Source organism: Gadus macrocephalus, chromosome 1, assembly GCF_031168955.1.
Source record: "Gadus macrocephalus chromosome 1, ASM3116895v1".
Lineage (NCBI taxonomy): Eukaryota > Metazoa > Chordata > Actinopteri > Gadiformes > Gadidae > Gadus > Gadus macrocephalus.
In genome coordinates, this window is record NC_082382.1 from 11,055,611 (window position 1) to 11,080,103 (window position 24,493).

At 42.6% G+C, this 24,493-nt stretch overlaps 1 protein-coding gene across 2 annotated transcripts in view; it reads right to left on the minus strand.

Moving 5' to 3' along the window:
- LOC132468791 (metabotropic glutamate receptor 4-like) overlaps positions 1 to 24,493 on the minus strand; it is a 130,754-nt gene that overhangs the window by 10,311 nt on the left and 95,950 nt on the right. For both annotated transcript variants that reach the window (XM_060066701.1, XM_060066628.1), the window contains exons 4-7: positions 18,277 to 18,412; positions 17,271 to 17,425; positions 16,717 to 16,857; positions 2,222 to 2,422 (exon numbers count right to left, since the gene is read on the minus strand). In XM_060066701.1, coding sequence (XP_059922684.1) covers positions 2,222 to 2,422; positions 16,717 to 16,857; positions 17,271 to 17,425; positions 18,277 to 18,412 — 633 coding nt within the window. The remainder of the gene's footprint in view (positions 1 to 2,221; positions 2,423 to 16,716; positions 16,858 to 17,270; positions 17,426 to 18,276; positions 18,413 to 24,493) is intronic.

The window sequence follows — 24,493 nt, forward strand, 5'->3', positions numbered from 1 at the left end:
CCTTAAATAATGTTCTTTCTGTGTTTATCCACTTCACTTCCCTTTACATATCCAAAATCTAAAATGGATGAAAAGTGTTTTTATTTTTGCAATGTACCAACGTGAACAAACATGGAGCTGAGAGTTTTTTTGCTGAAATTGTATTATGATCCAAAGTCTTGATAAATGAAAGCTTAATAAAAACGGATTCTCTTCCCTGCTCTGATAACGTTGGGATACGATTTTGTGGTTACTAAGCAGAATTCAAAACGCTGTAGGTGTTAAAGTTAACACAACCTCTTAAAAATACATTACACTATACCAGCCTAAAAAATGTGCAGAAAACAGATAAGAAGTTAACATAAAAGTGAGTACAAAAGGCAGTGCCCCGATTAAATGTTCTCACAGGCCTTGCATCATGGTTAATCTGAGTGGAGAGAGCCAATTGATCAGAGTTAAAGGGGTTGTTTCTCGTTCCAAGGCTTCTTCACCCACTTTGCTTATAAAGTGTCCTGTTGCAGGTTTAGATGGATTGGATTGCCCGTATTGCCTTTCTGCTTGTTAGGAGGTTTGCTTCCCTTCCCTGATATCTTGTGTCAGAAGGATTTGATACACATGATGGTTCTGAAATCTGTAAACGATTCTGCCAACTACATCTCTATCTCCTTGCCTTCCTTGAGTAAAGAACTTTTTACCTTTCTTTGCAAGAATCACCTCCAGGAATAAACATTACACTGTGCCTAATTAATGTTCTAGTACATTTCATATCACAGAGAAACCATGTGTTGAATAAATAGCTCCCTTTCTAATTTATGACCAGACCTCTTGGAATTAAATGTGGTAAATTACTTTTTTGAGTCCATTTTTACAGTGAAAGGTGGTCTTAGAACCCCACCGCCTGGCGCGGTGAAGGTCCATGCAGGGCTCAAAGGGTCCTGTTTGTGTAGTTGGGAAAAACATTCACAAAGGCGATGCTGAAAAGGCACATCGTCCCTGAGACTAACTGTGATGCCTCAAAAGAAACAGGGAAAGTGTTTTTCCATGCAAAGCAGAGATAACATAGAAAAAAGCATCTAGCATGCATCAATATGTATCAGCAGTCATCAACAATATTGTAAGCCGGGCCAGGTTTCCTGTTTCCTTTAGTCAGCATGGCAGCCTGAAGAAAGTTCCCAGCATTACGTTGGATGAAATGAACTCTTCCCGTTGTTTTTGAAAAAGCTTTTACGTTTTCAATTCATCCGTGCACAAAGTGTCTAAAGCGAATACGCTTTTAGCGGTAATGTGTTTGTAGCATTGATTTCGAGCGGCCTTTGTTTTAGCTACAGTGCTTTACATTTCTGAGTCGCCCATTCACTCACGTCATAAATAAATGAATACATTAAGTGTACAGGTTTCTATAGGTTTTATCAATTCCATGCTGACTTTTTCTTAGAGAATTAATCTACGTGGTTACACACTGGGTTAATATTGAACTATGTATCTTATAATATGCTGCTAAAATGTGTTGTTGGTGAAGGTTGAGGGCATATTTATGTGTCCTTTCTTTCTCTGACATACTGATCAAATTATGTCTTATTTAACTCTTACGACATTAAAGAAAACCAGCTCAAGCTCAACCAGCTCAGACAAAAGAAATTAAAACGTTTTCATATAAATTCGATCCTATGGACCAAAGTCTTGACTGCCTGACAGTGTTCATGATTGCATAATTACCCCTGAAGGTTTGAACTGAGTCACGAAAATATCCATGCTCCGCTAATGTTACATTTTTGGAGAGTTTGCTTGAACCTTCGGTGATGTTTCCCCGCTTGTGTGTGATTAAAAACATTATCTTCGACCAGACCCCAGTGAGACATGTCATCTGTCCATGGCCTTTGGCCTGGATCAATAGATTACATTACATTACATTTACTTGCTGCCGCAAGCAAATATGATAATCCTGCTATTGGGATAGACAAAGATATTTTCTTATATTACATATTCATAAAATAATATACTGCAATATAGTCATTTTTTACATTTAATTATAGTCTACAATAATGACATGCTACATTTGCCTGTTATTTTCGACTCCTTCATATGCCATATTTCTGCTGGTTTTGGTACACATAGTAAAACTTGACTAAGTAAAAGCAGTCAAGTAGTCAACTGAAAAAGTAGTCAACTGCTAAAAGACTTTCCTAGTGTCTTCCTATTGGTCAGCTATTCCTGGCAACGATGGGTCAGAGGGAAGGCTCACCTGTGAAGTTGACATCGCGGATGTACTTGAGCAGCAGCGTCCCGTTGATGGTCTCCATCTTGGGGCACAGGCCCACGTTGCCGGGGCACAGGCTGCGGTGCATGTTGTGCAGGGCGTGGGCCATGGCGTACACGGCGTCGATCACAAACTGCACCTTGCCCTCCTGCTCGTAGGAGGAGTCCCTTCCGATTCGCTCGTGATCTGAGAGGAGGCAGTGCGAGACAAAACGTTTGAGCATTGATTTATTCCCCGGCAATTATAAAAGATTGTTACCTTGTGCAACATGGGATCATTATACTTGCAATAAACCTGATGATTGCCCTGGGTTTGCCTCACGGTTTAGTTTGTGTGGTAGCCTTCGCCTATATGTTGTTGAATCTTATTTGCTCGGCCAGGCTTTTGTCTGCTGTGTAAAATGTTGGCAGGAGTCCCTGCTTGTTTTTGAAAGAAGGAGGCGAAGTCTTTCAAGGACGATTATTCACATTGTCTTGCCCCATACAAAGGAAACAGTAACATGAACGAGAGTACAAGCTCAACAATCAATCCGTAATATGAGTGCCGCACAAAAACGCGTCGAAGGGTCAAATCGAACAAATTCTAGTCCGTTGAGTGTTCTGATTCTCCATTCAATCCGTTGTTCGCAATATTGAATATATTAAGAGATGGGCCCTACATGTTAAGTACCAAAAACATGCTGTCTGCCGTAGCGCTCAATCAAAAGCCCCCCACCCAACACATTTGCCCTCTTATTATCGTGATACATGAAAATATATAGATATAAAAGTACATATGTTTGTGTTGTCTATGTATAGACCCCACACAGGGCTTCCACTTCTGAGCGGGATTACTTCCACCTCAGGGTCGTGTTTGTGCGAGGCGAGGGGCTCGCGTCTCGGCCGTGATGCATTAATCAAGGGCAGCGGGTGTGATGGAGTGGAGGAGGAGGAGGATGAGGAGGAGGAAGAGGGAGCACGACACGTCTAATCATTCCTCAACATTAATGTAATTAGTTATGACAGCTGTGTATTAATCACAGGCGAGGTTCTGCGTGGCGCTTTGAGAACGTGTTAATCATCGGGAAAGGTTTCAATTACCGCCGTAATGCTTTGGTTATCCGAGCACAGGTGAAGGCAGAGAACAGGCAGAGCCGGGGTGACAACCTGCCGCTGGTTGGGCCGCAGAAGAACAAGATTATGTTTCACATCAAGACAATGCTGCCCGTCAGCCATATTGTACCTCTGTTATCCTCAACTTCGTATTCAAATTATCCAACTATCCATTTGTATTCAAATTTTTTATTGTATATCGTATCCGGGGGTTAGCTGACTCTAATTACGACAAGGATACAATTTGTCAAATGTACTCACTGTCTCTCTCTCTATTTCATTCTCTTTCTCTGTATCCTCTCTGTATCTGCTTTCTCTATTTCTTACTCACACACACACACACACACAACACTAGTTCTCCAGGTGGCCCACACAACGTTCCCATATCTGGCAGCCGAAGAGAAGCCCAAATCAAAGCTGTGACACAACGAGGCGACGGCTGCAGACACAGACACAGAGGCGGTGCTCGCTTGCACACAACACACAGACACAGCACTTTGTTGTTTCCTTTGATGCGTTATGCATGTGCAGAGAGGCGAGTTGTCGGAGTCACGAGAGGCGAAATCCCTCTGAGCCCCAGGGATCAGCCCTCTGACCTCTCCTTCTCCCCTTCCTGTTCACAACATCTTCCCGGGGATCCCTCGTCAACGAGGATTGGCTTCTCTTCACGGCGGCTTCGACGACGCTGGTCTCCTTGTCCTCCCTGTCCCTCGGGAGACCTCAGCGTCTCCGCCTAAACCTGTCAGAGATCTGTGTGACGGTGCGCCACCTCCATCTCAACCCGCCTGAGAATAGATATCTTGTTATCTATTGTCATTTGAGACACTGTTTGCCTCTCCATTAAGCCCAGTTGATTATGAAAATAAACCTGCTGCCTGTTTTCCTGAGGTAATGACTCATTACCGGCTTTCCTTGCAGACCATGTTGCATTTATCTTCCAATCTAACAATACGGCACAGAGTTAAAGACGGTCCTAAGGAGCGATACAGCTCCTAGTCTAGTCCTCGTGGCTCGATCATGGCGTTGCTTTACCAGCTCGGTCTAAAGGAAGCGCTCATTAGCCTCTTCAGATGTGTTCACAATGTAGCAGCGGGTCCCCCCGTCAGACCAACCTAGTGGACGCCTGGCACGTCACTCCTCATTCCTGCTTCAGCGGCCGCACATGGAGATCAAACCCTCAGGTGCTGGCGTTCCGTGTTCATCAGCGTATCTGCACCCCCGCAGACGGCATCACTCAACATTAAACTCCGCCCGACCTGCCCTTTGTTGTTTACTAATGAATGCATGGGGCTGTGATGGCTTCCTGCAGCCCACGTAACAGGCACCTGCCACAGTCTCTCGCAGCCTGTAAAGAGACCGCCTGGAACACCTTAACGTTCAGCTCTGTGGCACTGTTGTTGGGGGGGGCAACACCGGGTTCACGAAGGCCCCTTGGGCCCAGATGATGGCCGCTATCAAAATCGAATGCGTTATTATTGTTCTTACTTCACAGCCATTTATTTTAACCAATTGTGACTTCACCGTTGTTTCCACAATTTCCAACCTTCACGATGATTGATTTTAAGGATACAGAAATATAAATAAAAAGTGAAATACAAATGGGACAAACAAACCGACATATGGTTCTCTGGCACTTCTATCAGCCAAGCCTCTGCTGGTGAATCAGAGCTCACGATACTCCCACAAATAGCACATTACAGCTTCCCTCAACATGCTCACTTTCACACCGCTAAAGCGCCGCCGCTATGCTAACCCGTGACAACACTCTGCTTCCTGTATTATTATTAAGCATGGAATGAAGCATGAATATAAAATAAATCATTTCCTGCTTACACACTTACTTCCACAACCAGTTCATGGAATCTTTTGAATTTCCTACTGTAAAGCCCCTGCACCAACTCTGCTCACTAGCTGTTTCCTTAGTGTCGGTAGTTTGATGTTTGTCACCTGAAGCGATACAAATGACCGACAATTATTTTCATACAGTCATACTAATTGGGATCATGTCGGTGAATATGTCCTCCTGTCCTCCTACGAGAACAGGTGGCCGAGCGTGAGCAATCATCACCCATGTGACAACCATTTCGTTTCACCTTTGTGACTGGTTGCCTATATACATTTTGATTACCAACCTTTGGAAAATTAAGTTATATTTTACCAGGTTACCCATGTTCATAAAGCCCCCCCCCCCCCCCCTGTCCATAACCCCCGTCATCGCATCATGCAGTCAGATCCCCTTTGCATCGCAGTCGTCTTTCCCTAAGTCCTTATGAATCCTCCTTTATATATTTTCTTGACTTCATTTTAGGGTCAAGAAAATGTGGTTAGTAGAGGACATACAACATACTTTATTTGACTTATGCAACCGGCGCTTTTGAGTAAAGCTGCATTTTCCACCTACCCTGAGTCAGATCTCTGTACCCGGGTTCACCGCCCTGCACAGGCAGACACCTGGGTTCATGTGTTCGTTCTGAGGGCGTGTTAACATCTTGGTAACGTGCTTTACAAATTGAAATAACTAGCAATTACCATGCAAGAAAGGATACATTTGAAGGTGTCCAATTTGTAGCAAGGTAAAAATAACAACATGGAAGCATAATGATACACAATCATCTCTTCTGCACGTCATAGGCACAACGTCTCACAATTTAAATTATGCTGAAATCGAACCTAGAGTGAGAAATTATTTTGTTTGGTTTAATTAACAGGAACTTCAAAGTTTGTATGTTATAGGACTAGGAAGGTATATTTCCTGTCTTTTAATGTAATTACACTATCATTATTACAAAGTCAGTAGCCTAGTGATACTTAACCAGAACATGAACCTTATAAATCATACAAATTGTATGATTTTGACTAATGTAACATTACACAAATAAATATAACCATTTACATCCAGATAATACAATGAAATCTGGTCATCACCCATTTATTGATGACTTTTTAACTGTAATTTGTAAACATTTCCGTGATTCAAAATAAAAGCTTAGCTAATAGAGTAAAAACAAGGTAAGAACTATCGTGTTATATTCATGAACGGTATATGGTAATTGATGAAACTTCCAACCGTAAACCGACAGAAGTGAACTCCTAAGGAAGAGCGGCTGGTGTGATGTTTGCTTTCTGCAGCGATGACGGGAACGAAAGCTAATCTAGGAAGCTACAGATCCACCCAGTGCTGCTTCACTCCACATGCCCATTCCTTTGAGGAGTGGGAAAGCCGAACCAGCAGCTGTGACATGTGTACAGCAAAGGTGTTAAGATTAAGTGGATTATTATGGCGGGAATATATGAGTGGATTATAGATGTACTGCAGTTCCAGGGTGGAGGGAGCTAATGCATCTCTTGCAAGATTTCAAAAAAGTTATTAACATTGAATGAATTTCAAAAATCTGGGAAGTCCGGAGAAGGGAATGGAATACGGGAAGCCCTTCCTGCCTGCTCTGGCCTCTAGTATGTCAGGTTGGAGCGTAGTACGGAGTTGACAGTCCCAGTGTTTTTAGAGTGCACTGCAACGTATTATAACATAGATACTTTTCAAGTTAAACCAAACTAGGTTTGCAATTATGATACACAATTCAGTGATAATGTTGCGTTATTTTGTTGATACTTAATTCCGACTATTGAATATGTCTCATGTTTGTTTTTAATATAATCATTGATTATATGACGGCAATATTAGGTATTTATCCACAGATTTTATAATGGGCTCCAACGATGTGAACCTACATCGTGTGGAATTTCACAGTAGAATGCTTAAACTTTCTGTTACATTCTTACCTAGAACTGCTTTTTGGAAAAACCTGGCAACTAGTAGAAATTCGTAGTGAAACACCAAGTACGGAGACACTTCCTGTTCAACAGGTGGCTCCGCTTCTATTCACAGGAATCTGTTTGGTTTGTGTTGCTGGAATTATCTAGAGCATACTCCAAAATCAATGCTTACTTGACTCAGCGGAAGCAATTCAAGAACCCTGAGAAGGCACTGAATGATTTTGAAGTCTTAATTCCACCAATTATGATAGAGATATTGCCAATTCCAAGTAAAGCACAAAAGCTTTATTCTATTTGTAATGCTGTATTTCCCTCGTTTGTCTTCCCTAATACTCCACCATTCTCTCTCTCTCTCTCTCTCTCTCTCTCTCTCTCTCTCTCTCTCTCTCTCTCTCTCTCTCTCTCTCTCTCTCTCTCTCTCTCTCTCTCTCTCTCTCTCTCTCTCTCTCTCTCTATTCCACACACACATAGTGTTGTACCTGCATTACAAACAAGGTATTCTCAGACCCAGAAATCCTCTTGTTACTTCTGGGAGGATACAGCAGAGCCTGGCTGGAAACTGAAACCTGTAAGGTGCAGAGTTATACCCATATGATATGTCTAGGGGAATCACCTTCAGTGTTCCCAGGCTCTGTTTGTCTACCGTTTCTCTCTTACAGTACCTCTTATCTCATATAAGTGTGTTCAACTGAGCATTAAACACACATGCATGCACACACGCACACACACACACACACACACACACACACACACACACACACACACACACACACACACACACACACACACACACACACACACACACACACACACACACACACACACACACACACACAACAGATACACCTGACATCTGTAAACAAACAACAACCCTATCGTTCAGTTTTAATGATTAGATCTTGATTATGTACATAATCATTATATGATGCTGTCGTTTTTTATGACGTGCTAACGCAATCCTCTCATATATTAGGCATTCGGGGACATGAAACACATGTCACTGATATAGAACATCGATAATGTTAAGATGTAATGCGTTTCCATATTCATCTTGCATTAAGAGGCAACCACGGTTAACGTACACTCAACTCTGTGGGTTGTTGTGCGCCTCATTAAAGCAAGCCTGGGTGGTTTGTTAAGAGGTCTGGAGCCCCTAAACCCCCAGGTCATCCGGTGTGCTTCAGCTAGTGAACTCTAGTGCACTATTTCTCCCCTCCCTGTGTCACAGGGGCTGTGTTCATTCAGACGGTCCTAATAAGAGATAGACACTGAGTTCAATCAGCTCCTGTGCAGCTGCTTACACTATATCAGGAGAGGGGCTTTAGTTAATAGACATGATCGGTATCGGGGCTAGTTGCATAATAAATAGGGCGCGCACTGAGCTCCTCTATTGAGAATAAAGACGAGGGACGATAGGAACTAAACATAAACAAACAAATGCATTCATTCATTAGCTGTGTCACCTTGATAAATATTTTATAACAGATTATTTCAAGGTATTCATTATCGCACGCAACCCCTGTGTGCGAGTGTCTATTGGACCACGTCTTTTGTGGCCTTGGAGACACTGCATGCTGTGAGTCAGTGACAGCAGTGCTTGGCATTCAGCTGCTTCTGTCGACGTAACCCAGATCCATGGATGATAACTACCCTATTTTGTATTCCATTCTCTTACCTTGCTGAAAACCTCTCAACAACCCATCATTATTAACACCAAGGCCCAGACTCTTATATAGCTACGGCTAAATCCAAATGTCCCAAGACACATGATGCATCTTCTGAGCACCAGTGTGCATTTTAAATTAATCCCTACGTATCAATCCGATGTAAAGCAACCCTGCATCGTTTGACCTCGTGTGGCTCCGAACGTGTCCGAGTGAGCCGGGCTACTCGCCGATCGGGGGCGACGAGCACAGGGTCACGTGACCGTATCTGACAACCCCACCCCGCCTACAATGACTCACGCCGACTGTGAGGGATGGAACCACTTGAGCCTGTAAGTCCTACATCTCGCCCCCCCCCCCCCCCGCCCACACCACCGCCCACCCCAAATCTCCCCTCCTCTCCCTCCCCGAGTGTCAGTCGAGGCAGTGTGCTGACCCGATGGATGCCGCCGTGAGACCGTCTGACCCCCCCCCCCCGACATGACAGCTTTAATCACAGGAAGATTTGCCGATGTGTTCCGTCTGGTTCCGGCGACATAAGGATGAAGGACGTATTCATCTTAAATGGAGCGTGGCGCCCGCTCGGGCGAGAAGCCACGGCAAAAAAGAGCCATTCATGCGTCGCCTCTCAGCTGTGAGATTCTCCCGCCTCTCCGCTTTCCCCCGAATGAATCAATGGATCCGCTTGATTTGGCCCTAGAATACGGTGCGAGCCGCTGTGGCAGCAGATCCCCCCTAAACCGGCAGACGTTAGTCTCAATGTACCCACGGAGCTACAACGTATAAACCCGCTCTTCGGGTTTATACGTTGTAGCTCCGTGGGTACATTGAGATGCCGCAGCATTGTCTCTAACTGCTGCACATCCACCAACCGCTGGTGTTAATACCCCCTGCATATTTCATCAAAGCACATGAATCCTTCCTGGCCTTTTGTGAAGCCTCATGTATTATGCACGGCTACGATGCCCCCCTGCCTATCTGCTCTATAATGTCTTGACTCTTATACGGCGTGGTGTTTTGTATTTTCTACTATGTTGGCGGAGGGGGGGGGGGGGGGGGGGGGATAAGCAGTCCCAGTTCATTAGTGCTGGATTCATGGGGGTAGAGGGGGGGAAACCAACCAGGGAACAGCCTTTAAACAAATCTACTTCTACTGTGTGTTTAGTCGTATGTTTTTGACTGCACCTAAACACGGCGTCTGAAAAAAAAAACGAACAAACATCTCCAACGTCCTGCATGTGTAGTGGAAGCCGTCAGCGGTGGATTAAAAAAAATGGCTGACATGTTGGAGAATAGCGCCAGCACTCGCACAAGTACAATGGCGTGCACTCGGCATAGTGCTGATACCAGAATAGACAGCCCTGCTATCCCCTGCTCATCTCATCATACTGTGAAGGCGAAGCCTGGCAGCTGTCACTAAAGGATTGCTTATAGCGAAAAGAGTGGGTTTAAAAAAAAAGTAAAGGGCAGGAATTTGCAGTTTTGTAACTGCCTCCGTTTACTTGTACATTCAAATGATGAGGGGAAGCGCGCGGGGGGGGGGGTAAAGTGGCACCCCAAGCGTTTAAGGAAGTAGGATGAGACTCATCCTGGCCTCATTCTCCTCATTCAGACTCAAAGCTTACTCACCTGAAAGCAGTGGGTTTATTTTTAGTTTCAGGTTTTAACAATAAATATTTAATGATGAATGTCAGCTCAACCATTTTTTTTTTTACCCTTTTGACAGACGTGTTTGTATCTTGCACAGCAGGCCTTTTCACTACATAGATTTCCAGTTGCAAAGATTGAAGAAGAACCACCATAATATATGTCATTTCTTAAAAAAAATATACAATTAATTATCAACATAAGGAAATGAATCAAACCTGTACAAATTCTTACCATTGCTGGCAATTTGTCCAGTTAATTGTCAAGCTCAGGGTTAAATGTTGTGAGCTTTGAGGATTTCAGATCCAATCTGCTCTGTGAACCCAGATGAAATGAGCTGCATGGTTCAGCTCACCCCTAGTCAGAGCAGTGAATGCATGAAACCAAAGCCTACAGCGAGGGGAAATACAACCTCAAGCACTCTAGTCAAACATTTTTTGAAGAGAATTGAAAGTAAATGCCATATGCCTTTTGCTTCAATCATCCATCTAACCGTGTTGTAAAGTAATTAAGAATGTGTTTTTAAACAGCTTTAATGATCCGAAAGACATTTTGAGTTATCTAGTTTAATGGCCCACATCCAACTTGTGTTGTAGTGTTCTTAGTCCGATGGGAAGCCTAACCCTTTTTTAATCAAATATCTAGTGCAGCCGTAACCTTACACTGCCTTTTATATAGCCTATGGAAACCGTCTATGGACACCGTCAAGCTAATGACGCATGGGCTAGCCCAGAGGTCAGCTCCTATCAGGAAAAACATAAATCCCCTGAAAACTGTTACTACAATCACATACTGTCCCCGAGAGAGGTGGCCATACAGTGCCTGCTTCAAATGAGCGTCATGTTATATGATATCATAAACTGCAGTATATTGGGACTCGTCCTTGGTCCTTGGTGGGTGTCCAGGAGTGCGAGGACTATAAACATACACTAGCCTCCGGCTTCAGGCTTGCTGGGTTGTTTACCTTCAATCTCTTTTGACATCACTATGCACAGCGTATGTATGTAATCAAACATTCATGAGGGGACGGATCAGTCCAGAAATGTCAAATGTATGGTCAGAGACCAGCGTATCAGTCGACTTTTCCTTTCCCTTTTGGACTGAAATTAATGGATGTTGTGAGGAGAATTAAAAAGACAAAGCATGGACAGCCTCTGAGTTGCTGTTGTCTGGTAGTGTGGCATGGGCCCGTAATGGTAATCACCATGAGGCAGACTAGTGGCAGGGGCCCCCAATGTTAATCACCACTAGAGAGACTAGTGGCAGGGGCCCCCAATGTTAATCACCACTGGATAGACTATTGGCAGGGGCCCCCAATGTTAATCACCACTAGATAGACTAGGGGCAGGGGCCCCCAATGTTAATCAACACTAGACAGACTAGCCCAAAAATAAATAAATTAGATAAATCTATATTTTATTGTCAATTTGAACTGGTTAATTCAGTTCTTCAAAGTGACTTTAAGTAATTTGTTCCATTAAAATCTCTTTATAATCGCTTAACCATGTGTGTTCTCCCATTTCACAATGAGCGAGCACAAGAGGCAATTGTTAAATGCAAGTTTGCGTTAAATTGATTTCTTGGTTAAATCTGTTTCCCCAGTGTCTGGAGTCTAATATTTTTGGGTTGAGTTAGGTTAACACACACAGACACACACACACACACACACACACACACACACACACACACACACACACACACACACACACACACACACACACACACACACACACACACACACACACACACACACATAAACACTTCAATGGATTATATGACAACAAACAAAGGTAGAAACTGAAAAACGGACAAGGATACTAAATTATACTAATATTCACAAAAAAAGGACACAAGACAGGAAATTGCACCAATCTGGGTAAATGTGTTTCTGCACTCCTGGGGCTAATCAAAGAATGGGTAACACTGGCATTATACCTCATAAAAAGCCTGTGACAATTGATTAAAAGCAGTCACACTGAAAGCATCAAAGCTTTCCTCTGAAGCGTGAAAACGTGGTCTGTTGTTGTCGTAGCCAGGAATCTGGTAGTGTTGTCAGGGGACAGAGTTTAGATACTCGTGTTTATTTAGCACTCAGGTTGGCTTAGTCTGTTTATCGTTAATGTCTCCGTACTTTAAAGCTGTTCGTTGGTAGGTCAGTTGATTAATTGTAAAGGAAGAACGTTTCCTTTATGTGAAGATGGGTAAAGAGAATTTATCAAAGAGGAGAGGTTTCATTTTTGGTCTTGCTCTTTCTTTGCTTAAAATGCACAGCCATGCATTAGTGAAATTTGAAATATATTAAATACCAAACATGGAATAGAACTAAGGCTTGAAAAAAGCAAACCTGTATATAGGCCGCACCCTTATAAAGGCTGCAGTAACAAATGCCCAATTTAAAGCACATCATATCATACCAAAAAGGCCCCCAGTGCTGCTGAAAAGCCTCACAAAGACCCTTTTGATTTTAACTTTATTTACAAGTGTTTTGAATTGAAATGCTGCAGCATAACAAATCAATGAATCTGTGAAAAGCCTTTGAAATCCCTGTGTTGTTTATATCTAAGGACTTCTGTGTGATTGCTAGGTTAGTGTCAAAGGATTACATGCAGGGCTCAAGACAGCAACCAGAAAGTAATATATTTTTACCACTTGTTAATAATGAGTGGTATTGACACTACTGCGATGCGTGGCAAGGTCTCGAGGAGCGCTGGAAGTCATCACGCGGCTGTACGGTGGCGCCGGTGTCAGTGATCTGTTTGGATACACGACCCACTTAAGTTCCAATGAAGTCGCATTGCTTTGATCATAAAACTTAAAAGGCGGTGTGTACATTGTGCAACGTTTCAATTAAATGGCACCGCAGCACTTGCACTATTCAAGAGCATGCGAAGAAAAGCACTATTCTGGATGACAGGAAATAAATCGGAATCTGAGATTATGACCCAATTACCTGTTTATTATTGTTGGGTAACTTGTTTAACGGGTTAGGGTTTTGTTTGGTGCCAGTAGGGGATTACCACAAAGCGGATATTGACCATGTCTCAAACTTTTTGAAAGGTGTTAGTATAGAATACGGGGCATCATCACAGAGCAAACACCACGCCCGATTTTGGTCATACACCTTCGAAAATAGGCCGCACTCGTATGTAGGCCGCTCAACTGTAAATTGTCTGAACAATGTTTAAATATAGGCCGCAGTCTATGTTCACCTAGTTATGGTACAAAGCAGCAGGAAGGGGCAAGACACCTGTTAGCTTAATGTGGTTTTAATGGGACTTAATACTGATTGAAAAAATTATAATGCATTTGAATTGCTTTAGAAGGAAGATAATCTGTATTAATTATATACTATATTATATTGGTGTCAATCTGTTGACCTCCTATACATAATGGATTCAAAGGCAGCATATAGGCGCTATATAATCATTGAGTAACATCCCCTCTCTGATCCCCATTAAAATACTTAAAATACTTTACTCCCTTGATTCATGTTTGTGATTAGATTTTTGTTTCCTTACATTCCAACTCAACAGGTCAAGCCCTAAAGGTAGCATACTGCTGCTCAGTCCTCCCTGGGCTACATTGGCCAAGAGGCATTTTGTACATTTTCCAGTGAACCTTTAATGTTTGGAAGTAATTAAATAGTTTGGTTATATTACAAGGGAATGGCCTCAGATGGGCATCCTCTGAGTCCCAAGTTAAGTTACACACAGTTCCATTTTCCATAGCCTATGTGAACCCTTTAGTTTAAATTGGACTTGCTGGGAAGTATGGTAAATGGCAAACATTTGTATCCATCAACCATGACAAGTTTCTTGTTGTGTTGTTTTTTTGTGTGGTATCTACACACTTTGTGTTAATCACATTTAAACCTGCACCAAGTACGTTGTCTCATTAGGAACCTCTGGTGGCTTGAGTTGCAGATAGAGTTGTTCTGTATAATTTTCACACCATAAGGATAGCTTTGTTTTTTTTTCAGCACTTTTGGTGTTAGGGGCTTTAGCTATTTTTTTGTTTGGTCAAGTATTGAGCAAGGTTTCTTCCATTTTGTTGTCAGACAGTTTTAATAACAATCTGAGCCTGCCAGAAAATTCACCCTTTGAGGATGTACAAAGACTAGGCCCTCTCTGTTTCTTTGTTGAAAGCTGAAGTGTTCTCCCTCAATAAAGGAACAAGGTTGTCCGTATTAGTCACTTAGAGACAAAATTATGGGAAAATAGGGTCCAGGTTGAAAAATTACGGAACAATTAAACGATAAATATAGAAAAATCCCCTTGATGGATTAAGTCATGGATGGATTAATTTATGGATGGGTGCCTTTATTCTTGAGAAACTCTGTAATTCAGATATTTTGGGATTAATGGAGTAAAAAGCTGAAGTACAAAAATTACATTCGTCCACGTTTAAATGTATGATTTATGTATGCAAAAAATGCTACTTATATATTCCTATTCTGGCCTTTTCTTTTAAGATAATGTGTGCATGACAAGAATGTCAGAAACTGTTCAATTAATAAAACACATTTTTAAGATTATAATGTGCAACCATACACAGGGAATAGTGGTTTTAGACAATTTACATTTCTAATGCTGTGGTGGATTAGTGAAACGTAGAATCATCAAATAGAAACTCCATGTAAACAATGTGATTTACATGCCAACACTAATGTATTTGATACAGTGTGTTGTGACACCCCCAGGCACACGCTAATAGGAATTATCTGCTTGAGATGTTTCACTGATATATTTTAGTGTTTGGGGCAAATTGCCACTCAAATTATGCAATCAAATCTAATCTGATCCTATGTAATCTGATCTATTTTATATTCTCAGAAGGTGTTTGAGGACACAGCATCATGTTTACATTGATATTATGTGATCTATTAACACGAAAGCCGGTATTGGTTTGTGCATTTCTAGGCCTAAACATTCTTGAGTCGGCCATTTTAGTGTAATTCTGTCAAACACAAAAATGGATATTTACAAGACCTTAATCTCATTACATTTTTCCACACTGTCAAATCCCTGATACAGATTATCCTGTGTGGTTATAAGATAAGCAATCCTGAATTTAGTGTATCTAGGTCCATTATTTATGTGTTGGGATCTACGTTATGGCAAAAACATGTCAAATATTGTGTAAACATGAAAGGCCATATTTTCAAACCCAAGCTGACTGCATCAGGAACCAAGACTCTAAGGTCGCTTGAAGGACTTGTGAATTTGTATGCCGTGCGTACACCATGCCCCAAAAAGACCTTGAAGTCAGAGGACCATAATTTCAATCACGACAACCTCCGACCGACTTGGGGTGGAACCCGAAGATCTTACACACAGAACCAGTCTCAAACCAATGTGTCAAAAAGCAAACAAGAAGAAGGCAACATCAAATTGAAGTAATAATGACTACAGGCCCGCTGTGGCTTGGTGAATACCAGGTCTGACTTATACCATGGATAAGACACTAATAAGGACTTGAGGGTGTTGCATATTGACAGCAGGGAACAGCCATTGCCGTTTGAGAGCAAAAACCCTATTAGTGCCAATGCAATTTGGCATCAGCATTTGCAGTACTGCGACTGGCTCTTAATCATGCACTATCTGGGTGGCTCCATAGTTTAGATAAAACCCAACTCATACTTGCGGCAAAGACAGTAATGAGGTCAATTGAAGATGAGAGTGGAGCATGGAAAAAGTTACAACTTTCCACATTCTTTGCACTTTGCAAGAAGGAAGGCATTTAGCCACAAAGAGCTTAAGTCCGGTTTAGTAGAGGATGTCTCCTGGGTTGCCACTTAAGTTAAAAAACCCAATGAACACAAGGAATCAATGGCCTTTAATGATGCAGCCTGATGAACTATAGGCTGCTGGGGGGAAAAGACTAACGTCTACCATTACCTTTTCAATACTACTTCATCCATGGGATCTCACACAGGTGATTCAAATGACTTGCCAGGTTACATCAGCCTAGACTAGACTTGTCAGAGCACAGCCGGCATTTCTTTGGATTTCAAAAATTGGAAGACAGTTTCAGTATGTTTGGACCTGCCCAGAGTATCTAACAGTAGCTGTGCAGCAAATTTTTTCCTTTTAGCAAGACAGGTGAGGCTATTGAATTGTTCTTTAACGTTTATCATCTCGATAACTGCTCTTTTGTTCTGATTTGGAGCTACAACAGCAGAAGAGATGATTCATTTAAATTCATTGTTTTTTTAATTAAAATGAAAGCACATTATGACCCGGCAGAGCCAACAGGGTCATCTTGGGTCTCACAATCACTTGTGCATTGTGGGTATCACACTCACTTGTGCATTTCTTGACGCCAGATCCTTTCTTCAGTGCATGGCGACTCAGCTTGCATTGGAAGTTATTTTCCCAGAACTCAGCAAACCAAATGTTCCGCCTGTTGTTCTCCAGCGTGCGGCTGGTAAAATACCGATCGAAACCTAGAGACATTACGCAACAGAGATGGACGGATCAATGTTTAATAAATTATGTAGCTCCAAAGATATCTGTACTTTCCCATCAGCAGTTGACCATTTTATAGCTAGTGATTAGCAATAATATTACACAGAATTTTATTTAAGAGATGAATTTATTACATTTGTTTTAATAATCAAAACATCTGTGGAGGTCCTTGATAAATCCAGATCCATTGTTTAATCAACCCATCACACAGTAGGGCTGAAAGCTGAGTGGAGGGAGTACATCATTACGTGAGGAGGTGGTTGGTTCATTCATGTCATCCCAAAAATAAGAAGCAAGGATGTTTTTCCAAGCCTTCAATATAGAAAAAAAATACCCCCAATATCCCCCCCTATAGGTTTGCCTATGGCAGGAGATAAAACTGCAAGGTTACCTCGTATCGACTGTCTCTTGGGCAGGATGGTAACGGCACCCTCGGCCATCTCCTCCTGATTCAAGATGGGGGATATCTTGGACCCCCAGCTGTCTGAGCCCACCCAGATGAAGTGGCCAGTCTGATTAGCTTTCTTAGCCGCCTGGAGGAGTCTCCTATGAAATAGCAAAGAAAATAGTGCCCACAATCTTTTTTATTTTGTGTTAATTTTTTTTCGATTTGTGCCATAACAATCGTGGTAATTGCTCTGTGTCCAGCTGATGGCAGCTTCTCGGTCAGCTTGAGGTTGACGGAGAAATGTGGCCTTGCCAAGCCTTTTGTGTTATTCAAGGACTATAATAATAACTTGTTCCCAGGTTCACCAGCGTGATTCACAGTTTCCAAACCAAGAGAACAAACCTCCAAGTCCCCTCCAAGGGCTGACCTTTTGGCAAACACAATACATTCTCCGGCGCTGTGTATGATTATCAATTCTCATTATGAACCGCGCCTCGTGAACTTCCTTTGAGTTTATCTTTTGTACTTCATGCGGCGCCTGAACCTCCTCACATTGACCAGGGTCAAGGACGAGGCAAGGCAGGCAGGGCTGAAATCCCCCCCGGCTTTGTGTAATTACTACATATCCACACTATTACCGGCTATCAGCGCAGGATTAAGTCAATGAGCCCTGGGACCGCTGCCCCCGCCGCCACCAGGGGAGAGCTCTGGCCGCTGCCGCCTGCTCCCTGTCAGACACACCGGCCAACCAAACGCTGATCTGTTATCCCATCTAGCATATGCCGATCTAGCATTTCCTTATTCCATTATTGTCATGTGTAACAATATGATAGCGAACAATATAATCATATGATTTGATGTGTGTGTATAGAGGAGTTTTGTTGCACAAAACCCTAGCGGATAGTACAAAAAAAAGCTGCAAAACATATAGGCCTGTGTTTTATTTTAAAAAGATCAATCCAGTTTTGTTGACGGCGTTTGTGGTTCAGGAGTGAGGGTGGGGGCTCACCTGATGTCATCCTCGTTGGCAAAGATGATGACCACGCGGGCGTTGGGGTTTTCACTCAGGCGACGGATGATTTTGTCAAACTCTCCGGTTCTGGGCTCGCGTGGGATCTTCACTGACTGGGAGATGCACAGACCCCCTGCAGAGACGGACCAAAGATAGAAAATGTGTAATTATCGGAAATACTCTATTAATACTCAACTAATATAGATGTCTTCTAATGTGTGTGTGTGTGTGTGCGTGTGTGTGTGTGTGTGTGTGTGTGTGTGTGTGTGTGTGTGTGTGTGTGTGTGTGTGTGTGTGTGTGTGTGTGTGTGTGTGCGTGTGTGTAAATCAATGATGTTATAATATACATATATATAATTTTACTACTCTTTTTCAAGTTTGTGTAAAAGAGTATTATTTACAATTTTTTTTTTTTCAAATGACGTCTATAGTCAATAATTGCCTTTAATCCATGACCTTCTTTGATATTTTGGAGATTATGTAGCACCAAACAACAAAAGGAAATGTTGACGGTGTGAATACGAGCTCCCTTCAGAGGCCAAGCTAATCACCGCCAAGTCAAAGTTCATAAAAAGTCCACCGCTCAACAACGAAGCCACGGTTGTATTTTATTTTCAGAATTCCCTCAACGTAACAATTCCAGCGACTGCTTTCGGCGTCCTGCCAATACGCCACAGAGTGTGTGCACATGATAATGAGCCAGCATGACCTGCTGCAAAGCCAGCGCAGTGAGCAATCAATGCAACCACTGCACAACATCTCTCTGGTGCAGGGTGCTCGCACACACACACACACAGACACACACACACACACACACACACACAGACACAGACACAGACACACACACACACACACACACACACACACACACACACACACACACACACACACACACACACACACACACACACACACAGGTACACACACACACACACACACACACACACACACACACACACACACACACACACACACACAGGTACACACACACACACACACACACACCCCATGGATCATAAAACAAAGCCTAGGTCTGCCTTACAAAACTAATAGGTGGAGTTGGGGAAACTGAAAATTGGAGCAAGAGAACCGAGGCCAGAACAATATGGCCGGGGCTGACGTGCTTTTACTTATGGGTGTAAGAAAAACCCCATCCGTTGGTTGGAGTCACCGGGATCCTGTATAGGCGACCAGCACCACCCCAGTGATTTCGCACCGCCCGCCGGTGTATACTTCAATGCAGCTTTCTCACAATCTGCACTTCTGCTATTTCCAACCGGAATGGGTTTGGGTTATTTCCCTTGCTCAGATATGACGCCGCGTCTCATGCTTGATCATGTCCCTGTGATTCCTTGACAGTTCTAGGCCCTGTGCATCGGCAGGCTAATGGATGAGCGATTCTTGCACAGGCGGGGATTCAATGGTTTGTTTGTGTGTAGTGGTCCATATCCTGGCTTGAAGGACATCTCTGTTTGTTTGTTATTTTGAGAGTTGTTGCTGTGGTTGATTTTCTACCTCCTTGAATCGAGGCTGTTGGTCAACCACACACAGCTAGCGTTTTCTGATCTCTTGTAACATTGAAGGAAGGAAAAGTACAGAGAAAAAAAAAGGCTTGGCCTGTACCCAGGCCTGTTCTTATAATAAGTAATTCAATTTTAAATGGATAATGTATATTCCAGCTGTCTTTGGCAAATCTCTAGAATTAAGTTTGTTTACCGAGTACCCTTTGTGCTTGTAATATATTGTCAGCTACACTGGGACTATAGAAGCTGAGCAACTGCGATTTTAGTAGCTCTCTGGTTCTTCGAGGGTGTTTAAATTATTCCATCCTATGTCTTTGCTTTGCTAGTGCCCCGCTCCCCCAATCCCGTCTTTTGTGGCCTTCTCGAGGAATTACCAGAGCCAACAGTGGATTAAACCTAGTTCTAACACGTGTAATGATAACACTAATGCTACTTTCTATACATTATTACACAATACATTTTTGTCCTAGTAAGTGGGTAAGCTGCTGGTAGGTTAGTAGGTGTAGATGTTATTAGATGAGTAGGTAGTTAGTAGTTATAGATGTCAACGGGAAAGAGCCTTTATCTCTGTGATCAGAGAATTATCAAAGGCACATTAAACGTGTTAACTTTTTCATTTTCTTTTTACAGAAATGTTCCTGGACGTGCAATATTTCAATAATGCAATATCCATCAAGGGCCTTTTTATTCTTACATTACTGGAAATGTTTTGTACTCTATCGTGGTAACACAAGCTCATTATATCTGTCTATTTTATCAAAGATTTTTAACACCCTGCATGGAGTTAATATGTAAAAAAACAAAAGGGGTAATAGCTCGCTGGAGAGCAAGTATTTATTAACCAGATCCCTCCCATATCTACCATCCTCATCCAGAAAGATCACTAAAGACTTAACAAGACCACAGACTCCTAAGAGATGAAGAGTGGGAATGTCCATAAAGATACTGATCTTTAGGGCAAATCATACTGCAATTAATACGACAGTAATCTAGTCTAATCAAGTCTTGAGATGAAAGCCCTTCTGTTAATGTAGTTTACTTTTCTGCATGGGTCAATTTATCTGCTTATAATTACACATATTTATTTGTTTTGATCGACTTATGAATCGTCTTCCGATTCATAATGTGGAGGAAAAAATGTCAAGGCGTTTCATGAGCAATAAACACCTGGAATACTGAACACATGTTAACATTCAAAACATGACAGTACAATGTGGAAATCACAACTCAGTACTAAAACGCACTGCCAAGACGAGGAACCAAGAAACCTCATGCACTCTGATAAGTCGAGCTATGTGTCGAAATCACCTCTAAAAATAACATCCCCACAGAGTCTGTGTGTGTGTGTGTGTGTGTGTGTGTGTGTGTGTGTGTGTGTGTGTGTGTGTGTGTGTGTGTGTGTGTGTGTGTGTGTGTGTGTGTGTGTGTGTGTGTTCGTGTGTGTCAGTGAATGTGTGTGTGTATGTGTGTGTCAGTGAATGTGTGTGTGTGTGTGTGTGTGTGAGTGTGTGCGTGTTAAGACCAGGCCACTTCTCTCCTGGAAGCCTTCCCCACAAACGCTGTGCTTTATCCTCATTTGAAACCCATGGGAGGAACACTGCTCCAGTCAACACAGGCCCCTACTCCGATTACTACACAGCGCTGTCTCACGTTCGCCGGATGGTTGTGCGGAGGGACCCATAATAGGTTCAGGTGGGCGTGGCACCCATGGGGTGCTGCCTGGGTATTAATAGCTTATTTATTGGGTGACCGTCAGCGGAAAATCATAATAATAGTAATAATGAAAACCCCCAGGCAAGGATGACTTGCTGAAACGTAAATACAGCAAAGCGAACAGACAATTATTATGCATCCCAAAAAGCCACCTCCATTCCTGAGACAGTTCACATTAAAGCTGTCTCTGGAAAACAAAAACACACCATTGTTAGAACTGGATAATGTGGTGAGACACTTGTTGCACTGCTTGATCTGTCTAAAAGCACATTCAAGGGATGGGATTGTGTACTTGTTTTTTATTATTACAAGGCTAATATATTCTTTCTGGTTGCTAGCCAAGAATATATCAGGCTGACCTAGAAGAGCACATAAACTTCCACACAGAATACCTTGACTGTTGGTTAAATACCAACAGAGAGGAATCCCACAAAATCCAATAAAATCCATTGATCTATTCCTTCCTGCGTCTTAACAGATTGATTCGACTGTATCTGACTGCGGCATTCGAGTGATGAAGGACGAATCAACCGTGAAGTATGTCCAACATCCACCCTCTGAGCAAGAGATCGACACAGCCTTAAAGAACTACATCAAGGGAATGCAGTGTTGAATTAAGCAGCTTCCAGCCTGCCTATATTGGTTGAATATTATAGTTATTTTGGGGGTGTTTTCCCGGTGTTTTTTCCCTCCCTGTGTTAAATGAGTGAGGAGAGGAGAGGGGGGGAGGTGTCGTGATCGGAGGACAGATAGGCAGGTATACATTTAGCAATCAGACACACTGCCCTTCAGTCTGAGGGCCCTAACGTGATCCCCGGTGACAGCACATCCACTCTGCTGAAGTGCCCCTGAGCCCTGTAATGAATCCCTGCTATCTACAAACAGGGTTGCCTGTTAGGAAGCTGCTCCTGAGGGGAGAATCACAAGCTTCAATATGCCATTATTGTTTATTATTATTTATTAAAATATAACAACATATTGTTGTCGTTCGTCGTTAGCATCATGCTGACCTACTGACTCAGTCTGGAGTGACCAGGACCCAGTCCTTTCTTCTCAAAAATAACTTGAGAATTGCTCGCACAGGAAAAAGACAAGAGGAAGAAATGTCCTGTTCCAGCAGTATTGTCCGAGGGGAAAACACACAAAGGTGACAATGACAAATGGTGAGGGTTTCTCTTAGTCGTCGCTTTTGATCAACCGTAGGACTGCCGTGAGTCCCACGGGTGAGTCATGACTCCCGCTTAATCTAACCATTGCAATTTCACCACATGTCCCGTCATTTCTTTTTCCAAATGTAATTGCGATTCTAGTCGGTTTCAATGGAGGAGCGACCATACGCACTGTAGCTCAGGCTCTGTGTTAACATGGTGTTAACAAGCACTCAGGTAGGGTCTCCTTATAGTCTGAAACACAGTCCACGCTCACCATGTGTTAGTCTGCTCCCTTTTGTCCATTCTGCCTTTTACTTTGTGATTGCTCTTTCTTAAGTAGAGCTATTGTACAGTATCAATTCTCCTGAGGATTAATAAAGTTCTAAAGATGTTTAATCAAACCATAAGAGTTTTGGACTGCAGCCCATTCTTCAAACTCCTCGTAGGAGATGTTTGACAGTTCAACAAGTTTTTGCAAAGAGATTGATTCGGAGAGGAAAGCAGACAGACGGCAAAGAAATGGCACCCAGCCTTTTCAAAGTGTTGAGAATTTGTACTTATGGGAGGGCGGCTAAGAAATAAATGACTTTTTATAGGCTTGAATATGTGACATCATTCTTCATGCCCAAAAAAGCAAATCAGAAAACAAAAGCCTCTTTTGTGAATTCAAATGAGTTCTTGAGGAAGTGAAAAAAACATTTCGGGCATTGTTTAGGCTGGACAATTTAAAGAGCTGCCAGGAAGCAGCCCGTTTGAAGCGAGCCAATTAGTGGAGAAGGGGCCGTATAGGGTGAAAACACTGAATGAACATCTTATTGTGGCAAGAGATTGAAAGTGGGTTGTTTTCTGGCTTAACAATGTGCATTGGAAATATGCAACGTTCAAATAGTCGAGTGGGCAGGAGTCCCAGCAGCTTGCTTCCAACTCCCACCTGCTTGACATGTAGCTGTAAATCTAATTTTCCCTGGAAGTAAATATTAAGTTCTATGGATGTGAGGATGACTTAACTATGAAATGCTGTTTAAACTGCATTGCATAGATTCATATATTGAGCGGGTGTTTAGTCAGTAGAAAAGGCATCGTAAGCTAAGCAACGCTGTGTCTCGTGGTTGAAAAATATCCACATTTAGGAAATTATTTTACCAGGGAATTGTTAGCAGAAAGTGAGCTGAGCAAGAGGGGTTTCTGCTCCTGCTGACGGTTAAGAATCAAATAAACATAAGCTTGAAAAAAATGACTTTCTGTCCCCCGTGCCATTTTTCAAATGGCTTTGCAATGTGCTCTGGGGGAGATTCTCTGACTATTAGGGAGTTTGATACACCCCTCCTGGTGGGTAGAACTGCTCCTTCGGGCATGCAGTTGCAAATTTTGTACAACAACAACACACACACACACACACACACACACACACACACACACACACACACACAGACACAACCTTGTTTTTCAATAAAGTGTGCCTCAATGTTCTGGGCTCTGAAACTGACATTTATTTATTTAGCGGCTGTTTACTGTCACGGCGATGTGAAGCAGCGGTAAATTAATACTTTTTGTGACAATATCCGCCCTGTGTACGATTTAATAGACTGAGGCTTTTTTGCCACTGGATTTGGGGCTGTTTTGTGACAGCTGTAACAGGTGATGGGCAGCCCTGGGCACACAGAGGGAGGGATAGAGATGTCTGAGGGCACAGCTTAACATCCACAGCAGCCTACGCAGGGAAACAACACACAAGGCTTGGTCTGAGGACAAGGTGTACCCAGTCTCACTGATTAGACTTTAGATTCATATCTAAAGTCTGAAGACGGAGAGGATACCCGGGCAAGC